At 44.0% G+C, this 22752-nt stretch overlaps 1 protein-coding gene across 1 annotated transcript; it reads right to left on the bottom strand.

Annotated features, from left to right (window-relative positions):
* Positions 1 to 2977: 2977 nt before the first annotated feature.
* Positions 2978 to 22373, bottom strand: LOC115136186 (voltage-dependent anion-selective channel protein 1). The gene is made up of 9 exons (XM_029671725.2): positions 22266 to 22373; positions 17278 to 17347; positions 16538 to 16587; positions 16032 to 16184; positions 10231 to 10283; positions 9805 to 10032; positions 8274 to 8424; positions 8025 to 8082; positions 2978 to 4004 (listed from the first exon to the last, which is right to left on the bottom strand). The coding sequence occupies exons 2-9, from the start codon at positions 17342 to 17344 to the stop codon at positions 3913 to 3915; spliced, it is 852 nt and encodes a 283-aa protein (XP_029527585.1). The 5' UTR covers positions 17345 to 17347; positions 22266 to 22373; the 3' UTR covers positions 2978 to 3912.
* Between the last annotated feature and the right edge of the window lie 379 nt (positions 22374 to 22752).

Here is a 22752-nt window from a genome sequence, read left to right as displayed (position 1 = left end):
TAAATGTCCCTTGCCTAAGCGAGAGAGAGTGATGATCGGAGAGGCAACGTCCTTGGTTGAAATCTTGAAGTTGAGCTTAAAAACAACCAACCTAAAGCTATTAATGTACCTAGTAAACTAGCGTATCTAACTAGCACTCCTGTCAGGTAGCTAGCTACAGTTACCCATAGCTGGCTAGCTAGTTTTATAGTTTGGTCATTTATTCCAATACATGGCAGGGTCTACAGGAATTCAGACTACAAAAAGAAAAACAGCCACGTTACGAACACCGACGTCTCGCTTCCAGACAAACAAAACACCTTTGCCCGCTTTGAGGATAATGCCGTCCCACCGTCGCAGCCCGCTAACAAGGACTGCGCCCCCACCCTCTCTGTGGCCAACGTGAGTGAGACGTTTAAACGTGTTAACCCTCGCAAGGCTGCTGGCCCAGACGGCATCCCTAGCCGCATCCTCAGAGCATGCGCAGACCAGCTGGCTGGAGTGTTTACGGACATATTCAATCGCTCCCTATCCCAGTCTGCTGTCCTCACATGCTTCAAGATGGCCACCATTGTTCTTGTACCCAAGAAGGCAAAGATAACTGAACTAAATGACTACCGCCCCATAGCACTCACTTCTGTCATCATGAAGTGCTTTGAGAGACTAGTCAAGCATGTCACCTCCACCTTACCTGCCACACTAGGACCACTTCAGTTTGTATACTGCGCCAACAGGTCCACAGATGATGCAATCGCCATCACACTGCCCTATCCCATCTGGACAAGAGGAATACCTATGTAAGAATGCTGTTAATTGACGACAACTCAGCATTCAACAGCATAGTACCCTCCAAGCTCATCATTAAGCTGGAGGCCCTGGGTCTCAACCCCGCCCTGTGCAATAGGGTCCTGGACTTTCTGACTGGACGCCCCCAGGTGGTGAAGGTAGGAAACATCTCCACTTCGCTGAACCTCAACACTGGGGCCCCACAAGGGTGCGTGCTCAGCCCCCTCGTGTACTCCCTGTACACCCATTACTGCATGGCCACGCACACCTCCAACTCAATCATCAAGTTTGTAGACGACACAACAGTAGTGGGCTTGATTACCAACAACGACGAGACAGCCTACAGGGAGGAGGTGAAGGCATTCGGAGTGTGGTATCAGGAAAACCATCTCTCACTCAACATCAACAAAACAAAGGAGATGAACGTGGACTAAAGGAAACAACAGAGGGAGCACCCCCCTCTGGGACAGTAGTGGAGAAGGTGGAAAGTTAAGTTCCTCAGCATACACATCACAGACAAACTGAAATGGTCCACCCACACAGACAGTGTGGTGAAGAAGGCGCAACAGCGCCTCATCAACCTCAGGAGGCTGAAGAAATTTGGCTTGTCACCTAAAACCCTGACAAACTTTTACAGGTGCACAATCGAGAGCATCCTGTTGGGTTGTATCAACGCCTGGTATGGCAACTGCAAGGCTGTCCAGAGAGTGGTGCGGTCTGCAAAACGCATTACCAGGGGCAAACTACCTGCTCTCCAAGACACCTACAGTACCCGATGTCACAGGAAGGCCAAAAAGATCATCAAGGACAACAACCACCCGAGCCACTGCCTGTGTAACAGTATAACTTTAGACCGTCCCCTCGCCCATACCCGGGCGCGAACCAGGGACCCTCTGCACACATCAACAACAGTCACCCACAAAGCATCGTTACCCAACGCTCCACAAAAGAAACAGCCCTTGCAGAGCAAGGGGAACCACTACTTCAAGGTCTCAGAGCAAGTGACGTCACCGATCGAAACGCTATTTAGCGCGCACCACCGCTAACTAGCTAGCCGTTTCACATCCGTTACACTCACCCCCCTTTTGACCTCCTTTTCCACAGCAACCAGTGATCCGGGTCAACAGCATCAATGTAACAGTATAACTTTATACCGTCCCCTCGCCCATACCCGGACGCGAACCAGGGACCCTCTGCACACATCAATAACAGTCATCCTCGAAGCATCGTTACCCATCGCTCCACAAAAGCCACAGCCCTTGCAGAGCAAGGGGAACCACTACTTTAAGGTCTCAGAGCAAGTGACGTCACCGATCGAAACGCTATTTAGCGCGCACCACCGCTAACTAGCTAGCCGTTTCACATCCGTTACACTCACCCCCCTTTTGACCTCCTTTTCCACAGCAACCAGTGATCCGGGTCAACAGCATCAATGTAACAGTATAACTTTATACCGTCCCCTCGCCCATACCCGGACGCGAACCAGGGACCCTCTGCACACATCAATAACAGTCATCCTCGAAGCATCGTTACCCATCGCTCCACAAAAGCCACAGCCCTTGCAGAGCAAGGGGAACCACTACTTTAAGGTCTCAGACAAATCCACCCGTGTGTGTAGCTAGCTACCTAGTTTAAATATCAACAGTACTGCCACAGCAGCATAACATTTCATTAACACTTGATTTAGCCTACATCAATATTCGGTCTAGTTGGCTACAGCAAAAAGACATCGATTAATCACAATCTGTCAAATAAATTGAGCTAACTTGCAGACTTGTATCAATCAACGATCAGCTGATAGCCTACCCTCTTTTCCCCCCCGATGTCATTCATGTATTTAGGAGCCACTAACTAGCTTGCTTACAATTTGTGATGAGTGCGTTGTTGCAGAAATAGGTATATAATAAACAATGTAAAATGTTTACTACATAGGCATTTGGTATGTTATGCATTTCAAGACATGAATTCTGCAAGATGCTATCATAGCCTGGTGCAAATTTGTGTCTGTGAAGTCCCATGGTTGTCACGTTTGGCAATGGTGGCCGGCTAATGCCATGGATGATGAAAATGACACTGATCATGTTTTGGGGGACAAATTTCAGTACGACTGAAAGCAGTCTGTGGTAGATATGTCGAATATAGCACTAAAGCAAATCCAAGGCATTTATTTTCATAATCATTATTATGGGTGAAAAAAAGCACAGAGGCATAGTCAAGATGTTGTTGGTATTTATTTAACACTGTCAGGTGCAGTCGGTCTGTTCCAACACAATCATCGGAAGACTACCATTCATCTCTTTTCACAAAAGCATTTGTATTAAGAGGGATGTTGAATAGTGTGCAGGACATGTTACCTTCCCTGTTCTTTTTAGGAACAATTGACAGAGGTTTGTCTTAAACATCACAGGTGGGTTAAGTATTGAATTATAGTATTTTTGCTCTATTTGACCAATGTAACAAAAGACAATTCACACCAACTGCACAGAAAGACAAGTGAGACAACAAAAAAAACTGAATCTGTCCCAAATAGCATCCTATTCCCTAAAATGTAGTTCCCTATATAGGGAACAGTGCCATTTGGAATGAATCCTGGATGTACACAACAGGGTTTTAGTGCCTCAGAGCTACTGCTGCTTAAGTGAAAAACCACAAACCCATAATAATATATCTTAGACACTTCCCTTCTTTGTCAGTTTACAATGAGAGAACTCCAGTACAGAGGAATAGATCACCTTCGCCAAGGAATGTCGTGCAACAGCCCCGCCTTGTGGACAGAAAGTAAACTGTTTACTAACTCCTGCAAAGCCCTTTTTTGACCAACAGTATCTTATTTTCTCTTATCCTTATTGAAACAAAGATAATACAATTAAAGTGTTTACATGATTGTAGTGAAATACAAATGCACAACAGAGCTTTCCCATTTTAACATTTTGCAGACTACCTTAAACTTGTTATAGTTTTATTCTAAACTGGGCCCTGTATTCCAAAATAATTTATCTGAAGTGGTCCTGTAAAAGTAGCATATCAACTGTAGCGTGATTTGACCTTGTATGTCGCCTCATCTCAACCATAGCACATCTACTGTAAGGGAAACAAGGTTGTGAGGATAGCTATTTCAATAAAATATTTGTTGTTGCGTTCCATGCCTTATGCCTCAAACTCGAGGCCAAGACCGAGCTTGTGCCCACCAGCGTTAATGTTTTTCCCATCCAGGAGAGCAGAGAGGGTCAGCTTAATTCCTGCAGACAAAAAGACAAGGCATCAGCAAGGGGACTTTGGCAGGAGTTACAAGTGACAAGATCAGGGCTCATTGACTGGCTGAGGAGGTCAAGTGACAAGATCAGGGCTCATTGACTGGCTGAGGAGGTCAAGTGCCTACAGTGGTTCGTCCTTTAAAATGTTGTAGCGTACTGCAGCACAGCTTGCGTGGTGCTGCAGAATTCTACGGCAAATTATTTAAGTGCCAACCACTGGTACCATTAATGGTAGTTAGTGCTAGTTTAACCACCAGAGGCCATCTTTAAGAAGCCTTTGATAGCCTTCAATAGTGGCTGTACTAGAGAATGTAAAACCTTTTTTGGAAGAACATAGTATATGGGACTGATTAAGACATTTCGCTTGATTAATATTATGGTGTTTCAATTCCAAGAAAAAACCCTCTGGGTTTCCTTTAGGATGGAACGGAAAACACGGAGCTATACAACGTGACGGTTGGGAGTAGGCTACAGTACTGGGCTATTTAGTCAAAGAATCGCCGTGTCGTGCAGGCACACGGGAGACCGGGGTTCAATTCCCAGATGGGGAGGAAGGAGTAGGCTGTCCTTGTAAATAAGAATTTGTTTTTAACTGACTTGCCTAGTTAAATAAAAGGTTACACTAAGAGCATAGCATTTCTACACAATAATTGTAGTCTAACCAATACACAGAGATTCAGTGAAAATAAAAATTGCATTGATTTATCAAGACCAGTCCCCATGCTTGTTTCAGAGCAGCACAAAACAGTGCTAAAATAGTTGTAGGCTATTGCTTCAAATCCTATTGCTTCAAACTTCAATATGCTCTTTAAATAAATAAGACCTGCACCACATTACTCAACACTAGTGAGACTCATGTCGCCTACGGTAGGCCTACAGTATAACGTGACTCTCTGCCAATAATAGAGGATTGGAGGATTCTAAATTAAAACCAAAAGCCGCCTCCTGGGTCTCCCGGTGGCAGCCGGCACGGGTATCAAACCTGCATCTGTGGCAACGCATGTTGCATTGGGGTGACTTAGACAGCTGCACCACTGAGGAGGCCCCATCCACAAAGTATAAATACAGAGAGGTGTTGGTAAAGGTATATTGTCCTGCTAATCGGGCTACAAGTGTTTGAAAACCAGTTTTCAAAATGCCACCAGCTGTCCATCACTACTGTAAATAAAAAACACAGCATCTTGTCAATTTGTAAGTCGCTCTGGATAAGAGCGTCTGCTAAATGACTTAAATGTAATGTAAATGTTGTTTATTCTTTATTGTAACCACAATGTCACAAATCACTTGTATCTACAGTTGAAGTCAGAAGTTTACATACACTTAGGTTGGAGTCATTAAAACTCGGTTTTCAACCACTCCACAAATTTCTTGTTAACAAACTATAGTTTTGGCAAGTCGGTTAGGACATCTACTTTGTGCATGACAAGTAATTTCTCCAAAGTTGTGGCAAAATGGTTTAAGGACAACAAAGTAAAGGTATTGGAGTGGCCATCACAAAGCCCTGACCTCAACCTTATAGAAAAATTGTGGGCAGAACTGAAAAAGCATGCGCAAGCAAGGAGGCCTACAAACTCGACTCAGTTACACCAGCTCTGTCAGGAGGAATGGGCCAAAACGCACCCAACCTATTGTGGGAAGCTTGTGGAAGGCTATCCGAAACATTTGACCCAAGTTAAACAATTTAAAGGCAATGCTACCAAATACTAATTGAGTGAATGTAAACTTCTGACCCACTGGGAATGTGATGAAAGAAATAAAAGCTGAAAGAAATCATTCTCGACTATTATTCTGACATTTCACATTCTTAAAATAAAGTGGTGATCCTAACTGACCTAAAACAGGGAATCTTTACTAGGATTAAATGTATTTGGCTAAGGTGTATGTGAACTTCCGACTTCAACTGTACCTTTCCAATTACTTTTAGAGTTTGGGATTAATTTGATTAATATTATGGTGTTCCTATTCCAAGAAAAATGAAAAACCCTCTTGCTTTCCATTAGGATGGAATGGAAAATATGGCGCTGTACAAAGTGACGGTCGGGAGTAGGCTACAGTACTGGGCTATTTAGTCAAAGAATCGCCGTGTCGTGCAGGCACACGGGAGACCGGGGTTCAATTCCCCGATGGGGAGGAATAAGTAGGCTGTCCTTGTAAATAATAATTTGTTTTTAACTGACTTGCCTAGTTAAATAAAAGGTTACACTAAGAGCATAGCATTTCTACACCATAATTGTAGTCTAACCAATACACAGAGATTCAGTGAAAATAAAAATCGCATTGATTTATCAAGACCTGTCCCCATGCTTGTTTCAGAGCAATGCAAAACAGTGCTAAAAATTGTTGTAGGCCATTGCTTCAAATCCTATTGCTTCTAACTTCAATATGTTCTTTAAATAAATAAGATCTACACCACTTTTAACAGCACATTACTCAACACTAGTGAGACTCATGTCGCCTACGGTAGGCCTACAGTATAACGTGACTCTCCGCCAATAATAGAGGATTGGAGGATTTTAAATTAAAACCAAAAGCCGCCTCCTGGGTCTCCCGGTGGCAGCCGGCATGGGTATCAAACCTGCATCTGTGGCAACGCATGTTTCATTGGGGTGACTTAAGACAGCTGCGCCACTGGGGAGGCCCCATCCACAAAGTATCAAACCTGCATCTGTAGCAACGCATGTTGCATTGGGGTGACTTAAGACAGCTGCACCACTGGGGAGGCCCCATCCACAAAGTATAAATACAGAGAGGTGTTGGTAAAGGTATATTGTCTTGCTAATAGCCCATAATGGGATATTATAATACTGTACATGGTGTCCAGGTCAGGATAACCAAAACATTTCTTTATTAAAGACTATCAGAATGAATGGTTAAACTTATTTATTTTGTTGCAAAGTAATATGTAAGGGATAATATAACGATATTTGAAATTATTTCCTTACAAAAATACTAAAGTGAATGATTGTAATCTGAATAAAAGGCCTAAATAATATTTGTAAAGGCCAAAACATTTTATTTCTGTTTTTAGAGGGAGAGAAACACTGGGCCATTTGTGCGCCGCCCTATGGGACTCCTAATCACGGTCGGATGTGATACATAATAGTGGATACAGCTGGAGAACTGCAAGGAAATCCCATTGTGTGCCACTCGGGAGCCATGACCCATATGACCAATATATATATTGTCCTGCTAATAACAGGGTTAATAATATATCTGTGAGAATATCCATGGGGCTTTTATATAATTCTAAATTAATAATCATCGCTTTGTTTAAAAAAACTATTTGGAGATTATTTTGTTTTCAAATAACGTAAAATGAGAGAGAAAAAGGACATTCCTGAACATGGGGTGAGTCTGTTACTAATTTGTAAATAAAGCCAGTTTGTTACTTAGAATTATTTATTTCTGCTTTTAGAGGGAGAGAAACCAAAAACCTAGTGTCATCTCAAGGGTCTACCTGTCGAGGCCGGCACAGGTATTGAACCAGCATCTGTAACAACACAGTTTGCACTGCTAGACAGTGTCTTAGACCGTTGCACCACTCAGGCGCTGTACAATGTGACCGGTTGGGAGTGGCCTACAGTACTACAGTAAGAGCAAAATCATCCTAATAAAATAAAAACCTTAGTGTAACAACAGTTTTAGAAAGTAATACTGAAGTTGTGCACAATTATCAGTTTCTATTTAGGTTTATGTCACCCACTCATTGTCAGTTAGAGACACAGTAGGACCCAAAAGCATAATCAGTGCTCTAACTCCCCCTTGCACTGGTCTGGAGCAATGAAGTGGTGACGCAGGGTACTGTACTAAATGAGAAATTCATTCTAAGTGCCGCAGCATAACCGCAAAACTTTAGTGGAGCAACCACTGTACTGCTGTTCTGTTCTGCCCTATATACAGCAGAAAGACATTTCAACTGCTTTTTACTGCACGTTTCATCAAGACGTCACTGGCATGGAGGAAAATGGTCAAATAACAGTTAATAAATGTAAAAAATATACTCACCAGGCTTCAGAGTCTGAGTGTATCCCAGGCCAACAAGACTAGAATTGTTCACTTTGGCCTGTAGGAGAAACAGGAAAATGGTCATGAAAAAACAACATTTAGGATTCAATCAAAAGGTATTTAAATACAACAATGCTTCAATAAATAATGTTAAACTGATTAGCCTAGCAGCTCTCTACTCGTGCCCAGAACATGACCCCAGGCAGAGGTCAAGTCTCAGCCAGTGAGGACTAGCTTGTGGCCTCTTACCGAGAAGGCTGCGTCGGCATCGATCTGGTACTTGGCTGCGATGCCAAAACGAGTGTTGCTGTTACCAGCGGTCCAGGCCAGGTTAACTGCTGTCTCCAGCTGGTCATTCACCTTCTGGTAGATGGACCCACCAAACTCTGTGCCATCATTTCTGTTATGAAAAACAAGCTTATTCGTCACTATGAAGGTGATACTTTGAATACAGAAGGCTGTGGGAACTAGCATTTCATTTTTTTTTAAGATACTGCTTTACAGAGTATCCATGATCTATACAAAAACATGAATTACCCATCACATGAATTGCAATCAGACGATCAATGTCACAATCTTAACCAGCAGACCTACATGTAACTGCCAAAATAATGGAAACACCTGAGTAAATGAGGGCTACAAAGTACATTGAAAGCAGTTGGTTCCACAGAGATGTGGTTTCTGAATTAATCAATTGACATCCCATCATGCTTAGGGTCATGTATAAAAACAAAATCTGGCCATTATTTTGGCTACCATTCCTATGCCCCCCCATAGGATGACAATACACCTATCCACAGGGCACGAGTGGTCACTGAATGGTTTGGTGAGCATGAACAAATGTAAACCATATGCCATGACCATCTCAGTCACCAGATATCAACCCAAATGAACATTGATGGGAGATTCTGGAGTGGCGCCTGAGAGAGCGTTTTCCACCACCATCAACAAAACAGCAAATTATGGAATTTCTTGTGGAAGAATGGTGTTGCATCCCTCTAATAGAGTTACAGACACTTGTAGAATCTATGCCAAGGAGGATAGAAGCTGTTCTGGCCCAACACCCTGTTAAGGCACTTTAGATTGGCGTTTCCTTTATTTTGGCAGTTACCTGTATATATCAAGGATGAGCTGTCAAAGGATTAAAGAGCAACGTCTCAGAGCTAATTGACCTTGTCAAAACAAGTAATCATGACTGGGAGGACAGGTCACAGCAGGAGGTTAGCTTACTATACTATCCACCTTCCTCTTCTGACAAAGCCCTTTCACAAATCCCATCACCAGTGGGGCTAAAATAACTGCCAGTCTGCATCTGAGGGGGCCAGACAGAGTGCTTAGAGTTGCTATTGTCCAGACAAGGTCAGTTCTCAAAGAGCTCGAAACAACATTTTACTCACTAGTGGTTTAAAAGGCTTGGTTGGTTGGAGGATGGTAGGTCTGATAGATAAATATGTGTACGTGACCAATAACATTTGATTTGGTGCTTGCAACACTCAGTTGAGGGTATTACTCCTGAATGAGTCACATATGCAAAATGCTTCATCACTGTAAATCGACCCTAAAGACCATGTTCAGGGTCCTTAAGCAACATCACTGGATTACTGTCATTGTTGTTAAGCTCGATCACTGGCTTACTGTCATTGTTGTTAAGCCCCACGTTACTGGCTTACTGTCATTGTTGTTGTTGTTGAGCACCCGTCTTACTTCCATTGTTTGCTGAAGTGCGGAGGCCTACCTGAACCACATTTCCGTATCTATTAATTTAATTCCAAATACTTACACATTCGTGTGGAGCTGGAACTCGTCTGTCTTGTAGCCCACGGCAAAGTTGCTCTGAGTGACCCTGTTCTTCCCGGCCTCGAAGGTCACCTGGTAGCCGGCCAGCCAGCCCTCGTAGCCCACCACCGCCACGCCGTGCACTGCCGTCCCGTTGATGTCATAGTCCACATCACAGCCCAGGTTGAGGTGCTCCCTCTTATAGCCGGTCTTGATCTTACCACTCTTCTTGCTAAAGCAGAGAGGTGAGGGATGGTGGAAGGAACTTGTCAGTGTGAGGTAATACAGTGTCAGAATGGCAAGATACATCCAATGACCTATATTCAACAGAAAATTCCTTTTCATCATGTAATGTGCGATGTATTGTGTGATGACATTTATTTCAATTCATTAATAATGTGAAGCAATTAAATGGATAGTCATTTCTTACCCAGTGTTTGGCGAGAAGGAGGAATCGAATGTCAATTTAAGCCCTTTGGCCAACTGAGGGGAGAAAAAGAGAGCGATGGAGAGGAAAGCATGAATGAATCAGAATTAAAGAGGAACTTTCATGAAGAAGAAAATATTATAATCCAAAACCAGATGTTTTAGGCTTAGTTATAGTGGTCTTCATTTTGACAGTACATTGCACAAGTGATATTTTTGGTCTTTTAGTAGTAAATCTAGCTCTTTTTGCTCCTAGCGATTCAACTCTACCATTGAAGTCATGATGTGGAGGCGCCTAATATCATCTCAAGGGAGGGGTTGGTATGAAATACACTCCCTTCTACTGTAGATGTGCTGGGTGGTACCACTTCAATGCTTACTGTAAAAGCAGGTGACAGCGTGCCTTATTTGGCAATGGTCTTGGTAAGTGGAGTGTGCCAATATATTTAGCATGACGCTTCCTTGCCTAAATTGAAGGTTTTAGCTTACTATTTCATACACATCTACAGTGGGGCAAAAAAGTATTTAGTCAGCCACCAATTGTGCAAGTTCTCCCACTTAAATTACAGGCCTCATCTTTTTAAGTGGGAGAACTTGCACAATTGGTGGCTGACTAAATACTTTTTTGCCCCACTGTATGTGCTTTAATGAAAAAAAAAATGAAAAAAAAGTAGGCTATGAAGAGATTATATGTTTATATTCGTAGCTACAACCATCTTATCAACGAGTACATTTTTCCCCGAATTGTTATGACTGATTGGAGGCGCAGTCCTCTAAAACACAGGTCACTCATATTCCACTGGCTGGGAGTTCTAATCCACATGTAGCAGATGATTTATTTGTTCATCCTTTATTTACAATAGTCATCCCGTGCCCACACACTTTAATTCTGAAAGGTTAAAGCATACCTGTGAACGGGTTCGCCCTGGTAGTAGTTGTATGTTTTTATACAGTTCATTTGACCGTTAGAAAAAGAGGTACTGCGTAAATACTGCAATGTGGGTTGGATTGAACCCCTAATCTTAATTGTCAAGGTGATAATTGTATTTTTCTTCCCAACACCACAATAAACATGAGTTCACATTTCAAATTTTAAAAATTAGCGCCCCATGAGGGATTCAAATTTATACCGCCAGTGGCAATAGCTGTTAGAATCTCAGTGGCATACCACTGTGAGCTAAAAGGTCCAGCGCTGTATTTGCTCGTGATGCACATCATTTTATTATCAGAGCGTATCACTGGACTTCAGGTAAGTATGCTTTAGCAATAAAGTGTTGAGCTCAGGTACAACTACATTCACCCACCCCCAAAATGTATATTTATGAGCAATTCCCCCTACCCACAACTTCACCTGAATGCATTTTTTAAGGGGTTGGACATAGGGTGATATTGGGGTTGAGAGTTACCCTTAAAAAAAAGGTCCCAAACAGTCATTCAGATTCCCGTGTAAAATAGCCTTTTGAATGACTAAAAGATCACCCATAATATTTGTTTTGGATAGAAATGCAAAAAAATTGAGAAAACTCTCTCTCAAGGCTAACTACCAGGAAGTTTGAAAAGGCAGGCTAAGTGGGCATGGAGCTTTTATTCATGAGTTATTGTTATTGACTGTTGTTGTTATTGACTGACAGCTCTTTGAAACACCTATGTCAAGCAATTTGGATGCAGTGAGCAGTGTTGCAGTAAAATCATCTCAAGCAAATTTGGTGATACACAAAGCAACTCAAACAACATTGAAATTGCATCAATGGTGTTATTTTTTATACATTGAGCGTTTGGCATGTATCTTGTGATGCGGTTCACAGCAGCACTGCCAGATGTGTTACATTTACATTACATTTAAGTCATTTAGCAGATGCTCTTATCCAGAGCGACTTACAAATTGGTGCGTTCAACTTAAGACATCCAGTGGAACAGCCACTTTACAATAGTGCATCTAAATCTTTTAAGGGGGTGAGAAGGATTACTTTATCCTATCCTAGGTATTCCTGAAAGAGGTGGGGTTTCAGGTGTCTCCGGAAGGTGGTGATTGACTCCGCTGTCCTGGCGTCGTGAGGGAGTTTGTTCCACCATTGGGGGGCCAGAGCAGCGAACAGTTTTGACTGGGCTGCGCGGGAACTGTACTTCCTCAGTGGTAGGGAGGCGAGCAGGCCAGAGGTGGATGAACGCAGTGCCCTTGTTTGGGTGTAGGGCCTGATCAGAGCCTGGAGGTACTGAGGTGCCGTTCCCCTCACAGCTCCGTAGGCAAGCACCATGGTCTTGTAGCGGATGCGAGCTTCAACTGGAAGCCAGTGGAGAGAGCGGAGGAGCGGGGTGACGTGAGAGAACTTGGGAAGGTTGAACACCAGACAGGCTGCGGCGTTCTGGATGAGTTGTAGGGGTTTAATGGCACAGGCAGGGAGCCCAGCCAACAGCGAGTTGCAGTAATCCAGACGGGAGATGACAAGTGCCTGGATTAGGACCTGCGCTGCTTCCTGTGTGAGGCAGGGTCGTACTCTGCGGATGTTGTAGAGCATGAACCTACAAGAACGGGCCACCGCCTTGATGTTAGTTGAGAACGACAGGGTGTTGTCCAGGATCACGCCAAAGTTCTTAGCGCTCTGGGAGGAGGACACAATGGAGTTGTCAACCGTGATGGCGAGATCATGGAATGGGCAGTCCTTCCCCGGGAGGAAGAGCAGCTCCGTCTTGCCGAGGTTCAGCTTGAGGTGGTGATCCGTCATCCACACTGATATGTCTGCCAGACATGCAGAGATGCGATTCGCCACCTGGTCATCAGAAGGGGAAAGGAGAAGATTAATTGTGTGTCGTCTGCATAGCAATGATAGGAGAGACCATGTGAGGTTATGACAGAGCCAAGTGACTTGGTGTATAGCGAGAATAGGAGAGGGCCTAGAACAGAGCCCTGGGGGACGCCAGTGGTGAGAGCGCGTGGTGAGGAGACAGATTCTCGCCACGCCACCTGGTAGGAGCGACCTGTCAGGTAGGACGCAATCCAAGCGTGGGCCGCGCCGGAGATGCCCAACTCGGAGAGGGTGGAGAGGAGGATCTGATGGTTCACAGTATCGAAGGCAGCCGATAGGTCTAGAAGGATGAGAGCAGAGGAGAGAGAGTTAGCTTTAGCAGTGCGGAGGGCCTCCGTGATACAGAGAAGAGCAGTCTCAGTTGAATGACTAGTCTTGAAACCTGACTGATTTGGATCAAGAAGGTCATTCTGAGAGAGATAGCGGGAGAGCTGGCCAAGGACGGCACGTTCAAGAGTTTTGGAGAGAAAAGAAAGAAGGGATACTGGTCTGTAGTTGTTGACATCGGAGGGATCGAGTGTAGGTTTTTTCAGAAGGGGTGCAACTCTCGCTCTCTTGAAGACAGAAGGGACGTAGCCAGCGGTCAGGGATGAGTTGATGAGCGAGGTGAGGTAAGGGAGAAGGTCTCCGGAAATGGTCTGGAGAAGAGAGGAGGGAATAGGGTCAAGCGGGCAGGTTGTTGGGCGGCCGGCCGTCACAAGACGCGAGATTTCATCTGGAGAGAGAGGGGAGAAAGAGGTCAGAGCACAGGGTAGGGCAGTGTGAGCAGAACCAGCGGTGTCGTTTGACTTAGCAAACGAGGATCGGATGTCGTCGACCTTCTTTTCAAAATGGTTGACGAAGTCATCTGCAGAGAGGGAGGAGGGGGGGGGAGGATTCAGGAGGGAGGAGAAGGTGGCAAAGAGCTTCCTAGGGTTAGAGGCAGATGCTTGGAATTTAGAGTGGTAGAAAGTGGCTTTAGCAGCAGAGACAGAAGAGGAAAATGTAGAGAGGAGGGAGTGAAAGGATGCCAGGTCCGCAGGGAGGCGAGTTTTCCTCCATTTCCGCTCGGCTGCCCGGAGCCCTGTTCTGTGAGCTCGCAATGAGTCGTCGAGCCACGGAGCAGGAGGGGAGGACCGAGCCGGCCTGGAGGATAGGGGACATAGAGAATCAAGGGATGCAGAAAGGGAGGAGAGGAGGGTTGAGGAGGCAGAATCAGGAGATAGGTTGGAGAAGGTTTGAGCAGAGGGAAGAGATGATAGGATGGAAGAGGAGAGAGTAGCGGGGGAGAGAGAGCGAAGATTGGGACGGCGCGATACCATCCGAGTAGGGGCAGTGTGGGAAGTGTTGGATGAGAGCAAGAGGGAAAAGGATACAAGGTAGTGGTCGGAGACTTGGAGGGGAGTTGAAGTGAGGTTAGTGGAAGAACAGCATCTAGTAAAGATGAGGTCGAGCGTATTGCCTGCCTTGTGAGTAGAGGGGGAAGGTGAGAGGGTGAGGTCAAAAGAGGAGAGGAGTGGAAAGAAGACATGTGTTGACATGAATACTGTGTCAGAAGAAGACCTAGCTAGCCAGTAACTAGCTAACATCAGACACAGATGAATACCTAGCTAGCCAGTAACTAGCTAACATCAGACACAGATGAAGACCTAGCTAGCCAGTAACTAGCTAACATCAGACACAGATGAAGACCTAGCTAGCCAGTAACTAGCTGACACCAGACACAGATGAAGACCTAGCTAGCCAGTAACTAGCTAACATCAGACACAGATGAAGACCTAGCTAGCCAGTAACTAGCTAACATCAGACACAGATGAAGACCTAGCTAGCCAGTAACTAGCTAACACCAGACACAGATGAAGACCTAGCTAGCCAGTAACTAGTTAACACCAGACACAGATGAAAGGGGAAACATAAGTATCTTTGCCATGGATGAATAGGGAAAACTTTTAATTATATTAGCTGACACCTTACAGTCAAATTTGGGCACCAGTAGAGTCGCTATCTAGCTACATAAAACACCCCCCCCTGCAAACATGCCTTCTCCAATGTTGGTTAATGTAATATAAATGGTTACAAGGCGGTACTTATTTAAATGTGGTAAGAGAATATCATTTTACCATTGGTGTATTAAAATGAGATTTAGGGTGATGTCACCTTATCCTCTTAATAATCCCCTCCTGAATCCAAGTGTTTGACACAGGGGAGGGGACCAATAACTTTATGATCAAACTTTATCAATGTAGAAGCAAGTCATTTGTCATACTTTGATGTGGTTTCATCCAATTTCATGAAAATCATTGACTGTTCATGCATTTTTAAGGTCATTTCTGAGACAGTTGGAAAGAATGATTAAGAAAGCATGGTTGTGTAATTAAAAGGTATATTGCTATGAGCATTTCACCACTTAACAGGGTGGCAGGGTCCAACTGATACTCCCACACACCAGATTAAACATGTGAAGTTATGTAAATATAGGCCTATGCCTATTGCCATAAAATGGGTGGGCAACACCAGTCCTGGAGGGCCTGATTGGTGTCAACATCCCTACCAAACACAGCTGATTAATCAAATTGCATTCTAAACTGAAGATCATGATAAGGTGATTATTGGAGTCAGGTGTGTTAGCTGGAGCAAAACTGTGACACCAATCAGGCCCTCGAGGACTGGAATTTCCTACCCCTTACATAAAATATATAATAAATCAATGAAACTGCAACAAGTCAGTGAGTGCTGGTCTTTTTTTATTTACACTATGGGATTCAGTGGAGGCTGCTGAGGGGAGGACGGCTCATAATAATGTCCGTAACGGGACAAATGGAATGGCATCAAACACCTGTTTGATGCATTTGATACCATTCCAATGATTCCGCTCCAGTCATTACCATGATCCCGTCCTCCCCAATTAACAGCCCTGTGATGGGATTACTCCTTGGTTTATAGCCCCCTTCTAACAATTGCTGATTGAAGAAAACGGAGTTGAGTACATTGCAACCTGATCTAAAGAACACCTGATCCTGACCTGGTCCTCCAGAGTGATCTCTGTGCCCAGAGTGTTGTCAGTGTTCCACTTCTCAGTGAAGGTCAGCCCATGCTCCGCCCACTTGTACTTGGTCTCCAGGGTGCCAGCCACTTTGCTGGTCTCCGTGTTGGCAGAGCCTGTGCTGGTGAACTCCTGGGATTGGAGTCAAACAGAGGTCAAAGGTGAGATGTGATCATGCTATAAAGCAGTGAGGATTTGGATTGTTGAGGATCACATGGGTGAAAAATGATCAGTGTGTAAACTATGTGTTTGATTGTATTTGAGTATAAATATGTTATAGTTTGTTTTCCTTTGCAGCTAGTGAAATAATCTGAAGTGAAGCTGGCAATCAGATGTCTTTCACAGTTGTCAATGAGCAAGATAACTAGAGGGCCTCTAAGTTGTATGATGACAGACGGCTAGATAACTACTTAATTTATAGCACTGAGTCAAGTGCCTCTTTTGGCTCCAAGGGGTAATCGGACCAACTCTGCTGTGGATCTCACCAGTCCATTCTCTGACTTGGTTTTCAAGTCCAGCTTGATGAGACCAAAACCTGAGAGGCATGGAAGAAAATTAAATCAAACTGTTGTAATTACAAAACATTCTAGGAGTGCTCTTCAAACTGATGATACATTTCTGTTCTGTTAAATTCTTTTCACTAACATTCCTGGCAATCCGTAAACACGTGGCTTCTAATTATTTCCATAATACACATGCAGTCTCATGGAGACTTATTTTACCACCTCATGAACACATAAACCACCGTTCAATAAATCCCTCTTGAGAAATACTAGCCTAGAACTACATCTATTAGAACTATTACATAACATTGACTGATCGGGTGAGTGTATTGATTTGATGTGGTTTATACGCTAGAGATAACATTGTCATACCAGGCATCAGCCACGGTTCACAAACCCAGCTTGCTTCCCATCCCCCTCTCGGAATCAGTGTGCTGGTCCACTGGGCAGTCCCACCCTTGCCTAGGAAAGTACTATGGCTAACCCCAAGGGCTATTCAAGGCCCATTTACAAAGGAATCCCCATAGTACAGCCTGAGGCTCACTGTCTCTGTGCAGCAGTGTCTCCCAGTCAATACACTACCCAAGGACAGCCAGTCTAAACTAGAGGGTTCACCAAATAGATATAAAACTAGGCTAGGCTGAAGTCCATTCCTCATTCTCTGCAGGACAGGAGCCAAGGCTGAGTAGATGGATAGTGAGTAGAAGTACTGAGGTGCTCACCGTATCCCTTGGTGAAGACATCCTTGGCAGACTTGCCAAGGTCAACATAGGTTGGAGGAACGGCCATTATCTGTTTAAAAATAATAATACAATTTGAGAGCTTAGTGTTTGACTAAAGCACAAACACAGAGCAATGAGACAGATATTTCAAAGGATGTATAAATGTGAAAAAGCTGTTCTGCCCACTATGACTAATTTGTTCCCTTTTGAAAGGACGGGCTGTGGTCGAGTTATAAAATATTTGGCACAAACCTCCGTGCAACCCCAATGACATAAAGAACTAGTAGTGTGCTGGGCCTTCAGTGATACACCAAGGAAGGCTGGGGAGAGAACACTGCTGGTGAAGGACGTGGGAGAGAAGGGGATGGATGGAGGGGTCATTGATGGATAGGGTGGGCCGATTGGGAAAGCAGGCAGGCATGCGCACACCCGTGCCTGGACGGACTCACCCGTTTGCTCTGACTCATCAGAAAAATAACACTTGCCGGGATAGAGATTTCACAACAGTCAAAATGAATACACTGGACTGGGCCATCTCAATAATAGACAAGTGATTTCTAAATTTCAGATTAGATTAGTTTTATTATTGGATTGACAACCTCCACTATGTAAGAACAAGTGGGCAGAGATTTCCATGTTAAATAACATAAGAAAACACCTGCTTGTTGCAGATTGCAAAAAAAGACGCTGGCAGATTATTGGGGGGGTTTAACGGACAAAGAATAAGCCTAATCCTGGAATTAAAAGCATTGTCAATTGACATTCTCCATTGATCTTGCTTTTTAGTCCAAGACAAGGCTTAAACTGCACACTTGTCCTCTACCCATGTGTGCACAATGCTAATTTGCAAATAGAGTATAACCCAAAGACCTATTTTGTACATCAGCGTGTGCCACACAGCCTACAGCCACAACTTCAGGGCTCCCGAGTGGGCAGCGGTCTAAGGCACTGCATCTCACTGCTAGAGGCGTCACTACAGACACCCTGGTTCAAATCCAGGCTGTATCACAACCGTCCGTGATTGGGAGTCCCATAGGGCGGCACACAATTGGCCCAGCATCGTCCGGGTTTGGCCGGTGTAGACAGTCATTGTAAATAAGAATTTGTTCTTAATTGACTTGCCTAGTTAAATAAAAAGGTTCAATATAATTTTTTTGAAATCCTTCAAACACCATTCAAATTACCACACCTTGACAAGGTAAAAATCTGTCGTTCTGCCCCGGAGCAAGGCAGTTAACCCACTGTTCTCCAGTAGGCCGTCATTGTAAATAAGAATGTGTTCTTAACGGACTTGCCTAGTTAAATAAAAAAATTAAAAAATGTACCTTTGTTCTCCCTGTGGTAAATAAATGCATGATTTAGTGACACCAAACACCAAGCATTACACAACCCTTATTTCATCACACTTTGAAGTTAAATAATACGAGCCTCCACAAGCCCATAAAATTAACTATAATCTCTAGTGACCAACAGGCACATGCTCAGAGGGGAACACTGGGAAGGGGACAGGAAGTGTAAAGCATTCCAGAACACATACATTACACACATCTCCGATCTCTCAATCTCTCTCACACACACACACGACACTAGTGACACAGCATTGACACTAGTGATGCATCGATATTACATTTTTGGTTGATACCGATATCCAATACTTTCCTTGCCCAAAAACCAGACACCAATACCCGATATTTTTAGCGGCCTTTTAAGCATTTTTGTAAAGTTAAATAGTTAACACACACACACATGGACGAAGCGATCTAAGACAATGCATCTCAGTGCAAAAGGCGTCACTACAGTCCCTGGTTCAAATCCAGGCTGCATCACATCCGGCCGTTATTGGGAGTCCCATAGGGCGGGGCACAATTGGAACAGCGTCGTCTGGGCCGTCATTGAAAATAAGAATTTGTTCTTAACTGACTTGCCTAGTTAAATAAAGGTTAGACACATGCACACACCACACTGACCAAAAAGTAATTTTGTTGGCATTTATGTCCCCATAACCAGTAAAACAATCAAAATCTATTTCTTTAACTTACTTGCTGTTTTGTTGTTCCTTTGTTCAGTCATTTCATTCTCAACCAGGATTTCTATGGAACGCAGTTTGGGTCTTTGCGTGTCAAAAAAGATACGTCAAATAACACTATTTGACGTGTCAAATAACACGACAATCTGTTTCAGTAGCTATAGTTAGCTAGCTAACTATATAGCTAGGTGTCACCATCTAAAATAATTTATAAGCCAGTTTTTATTTGATTAATGGTGGTCGGACCCATATGTGAAGCTAGCCACAATAAGGATTAGTTACAATAGTGAACTTTGCAGTTAGCCTTCAAAATAAAAAGTATGGCATAATTATACTATTTGTATTCATTTGCATCACTGTCAATTACTTTATTTTGAAGGCAAACCGCAAATTCCACTGTTGTGGCCTCCCAGGTGGCTCAGTGGTCTAAGGCACTGCATCGCAGCTAGCTGTGCCACCAGAGTCTCTGGGTTCGAGCCCAGCTCTGTTGCAGCCGGCCGCGACCGGGAGGTCCATGGGCCTAGCGTCGTCCGGGTTAGGGAGGGTTTGGCCGGTAGGGATATCCTTGTCTCATCGTGCACTAGCGACTCCTGTGGCGGGCCTTGCGCAGTGCACACTAACCAGGTCGCCAGGTGCATGGTGTTTCCTCCGACACATTGGTGCGGCTGGCTTCCGGCTTCCGGGTTGGATGCGTGCTGTGTTAAGAAGCAGTGCGGCTTGGTTGGGTTGTGTTTCGGAGGACGCATGGCTTTCGTTGTAGCGATGAGACAAGGTAGTAACTACTAACAATTGGATACCACGAAATTGGGGAGATAAAGGGGGGTAAAATTCAAAAATATATATATATTTTTAAATCCACAGTTGTGGCTAGCGTCACACCACATAACCTGTTCCGGTGGAGCCTCACTAGCCAGATGAAGCTAGCTGGCTGCTTATAACGTTAGCTTTGGGCTAACTAGGCAGGAGTCGCTAGTCTCCCCAATTTCGTGGTATCCAATTGTAGCCGGCTAGCTATTTATTTTCATGAAGTTCAATTTCAATAGGCAAACAACCTAGCTAATACTTACAATGATTCCTAAATCATTGCTAAGAATAATGAAAATGACATCAGTTTCTACTGGTCATTGTTTTCAGGCTGGTTGTATTGGTGCTAGTTAGGTATCAAGCTAAAGCTAGCTACCCCAGAAGTTGCGGTCAAACAAATGATGCTTTATTACCAACGCGGTATTGTAAAACACATCGTTCATGGCCGGTGTTTGCAGACTTTTTTGTACAGCTTTAACAGTGCTAATGTATATTTTTTGACATGTAAAGACCCAAACGGCGTTCCATAGAATGTATGTCGTGAAGCTAATAGCAGTAACGCTATTACTGTGTAACTCCGGTAAAGCAACATCTGAAAAACAGCGCACTTGGTAGTGTGTACCGGTGCTCGACCAGTCGGCGAAAGTCAACATCACCCACGACAGAGAACGGTTGATTGTCAAGGGCAATGAATTCCATCATCTTGGCTTTAATGGATTTCACCTTTGAGTTGTCTCACTGAAATGTTATTACTCTTTCAAATGACTGCTGGACTTGTTGACTGCTCGATCCACACAGCAGACATTGTGGGCTAGGTTAGGAATGCTGTGTTGCACATGTAGCACAACATTTTACGTGGCGTCATTACATCATGCACCTACGTTATATAGGTATGCACGGTTGCTATGACATGGGTTTTTAACATAGGTGTTAAACTAGACATCGGGCAGATACAGATGTTGACATATGTCCACCGATATATCGCTCATCCCTAGAACTATTCTCTAAACATTGCTTGTTTTGTCAAACTGAAATTAGCCTAACTATTAGAATTGTAGCAACCAGGAAATGGCGATTTCTGCATATTGCACCTTTAAACAGTCTGCCGATTGCTTTGCCGTTGGTCCTTTTGACGTAGTGCGTTCAGATTTCTATCACCTGAAGCAGAACCCTGTAAATAAGTGCATGAACTTGGCGTGTATGCGTGCATGTATTTTCATTATGTGCACATGCTGCGCTTTGACGTTTATATACGGGTGCAATATGCAGAAATCGCTCCACCATTTCCTGGATCCAGAAATGCAATTGTGTAGACAATTATTGTGCCATCTAAACCGCTGTGAAATATATTTACAAAACCGAACGTGAAAGAAGCAAAAGGAACTTAACGGGAAGCATATGAATAGTGCACATAGAACAGATCTACGGCTTCTGAGACTAGATTTCAATGAGAAAGAAATTATCTAGATTTGTCAATGTGAATTTGGTCGGGTCACTCAAAAAGTGAAATTGCAGCGTACCTGTGGAATTATTTCTTACATTCCTAACTGAAAAAGGAACAACCGCACGGACAACCGGTAAAGTAAATTAAAATACAATTTTATTCGACATTCTGGCTTGTAAATTAGAGGTGATGAGAGAACTTTCCTGATTCAAACGCTCATTTCTGCCGACATAGAATTCAACTCATCGTCGGGTTTCCAGGCAACCTGGCTACATGATGCCTAAGGTTTTATAAAACAAGGTGACACAAGCATCACTGCTTGGACATCTTAAGTTTCCTTGATAACTAGCTAGCTGCTGGGTTTAGCAAGCAATTTGTAGACAACGGGACAACTGCATACCTTGCATAATCGGTGGTTATAGCTAGCTGTTTTAATCAATTTGCAGAGGAAAAAAGTAACTAAACTCAATAAATCCAAATAATTGTTGGCCACACTTAGTTGACCTCAAGCAGGGTATTAGCTACTTGAGGCCTTGTTCAGCTAGCTAGCTAACATTGCTGCATGCCTATCAGCATCTCTCCTCCTGGGCTGCTTCTGATTTCGCGGTGAATGCACGTGCCGTCTCTTAACATTTAAGCCAAGAGGTCAATGTCCATCACAACAGGGATACAATAGTGCCCCATAATAGGCAACAGCATTACATTTCGACATACCTCTGTCAGTGGTTTCCAATCCTGCCTGAGAAGGATTCTGTCAACTGGACAAAGGGAGGGGTAAGAGGAGGTGCTACAGCGTCACACTCTAGAAGTCACGCAGGCGTGTGAAAAAAGCCTTCGCCTCTTGCATTATTTGTGGCGCACGCGCTGTTGATATTTTTATTCCTGCATTTCGCATCATCAGTAGGCTTAAACCCGCCGCCGTTTACAACAGATCTAGGATAATCTCTTCCCACCTCATCACATATCCCCACCATTATGTGCTTATACCCAAAACCGTCCGCACAGGAGAAGAGCCAGGATTTGCGACATTGAGAGCATCCTAACTGGTTGCATCACTGCCGTTGACCGCACGGTACTATAGAGGGTAGTGCGCACGCCCCAGTACATTACTGGGTCCAAGCTTCCTGCCATCCAGGACCTCCAGGCGGTGTCAAAGGAAGGCCCTAAAAATTGTCAAAGACTCCAGCCACCCTAGTCATAG

Source organism: Oncorhynchus nerka, linkage group LG10, assembly GCF_034236695.1.
Source record: "Oncorhynchus nerka isolate Pitt River linkage group LG10, Oner_Uvic_2.0, whole genome shotgun sequence".
In the NCBI taxonomy this organism is placed as follows: domain Eukaryota; kingdom Metazoa; phylum Chordata; class Actinopteri; order Salmoniformes; family Salmonidae; genus Oncorhynchus; species Oncorhynchus nerka.
The sequence above is the reverse complement of the archived record's forward strand: the minus strand, read 5'-3'. Positions and strand labels throughout refer to the sequence as shown.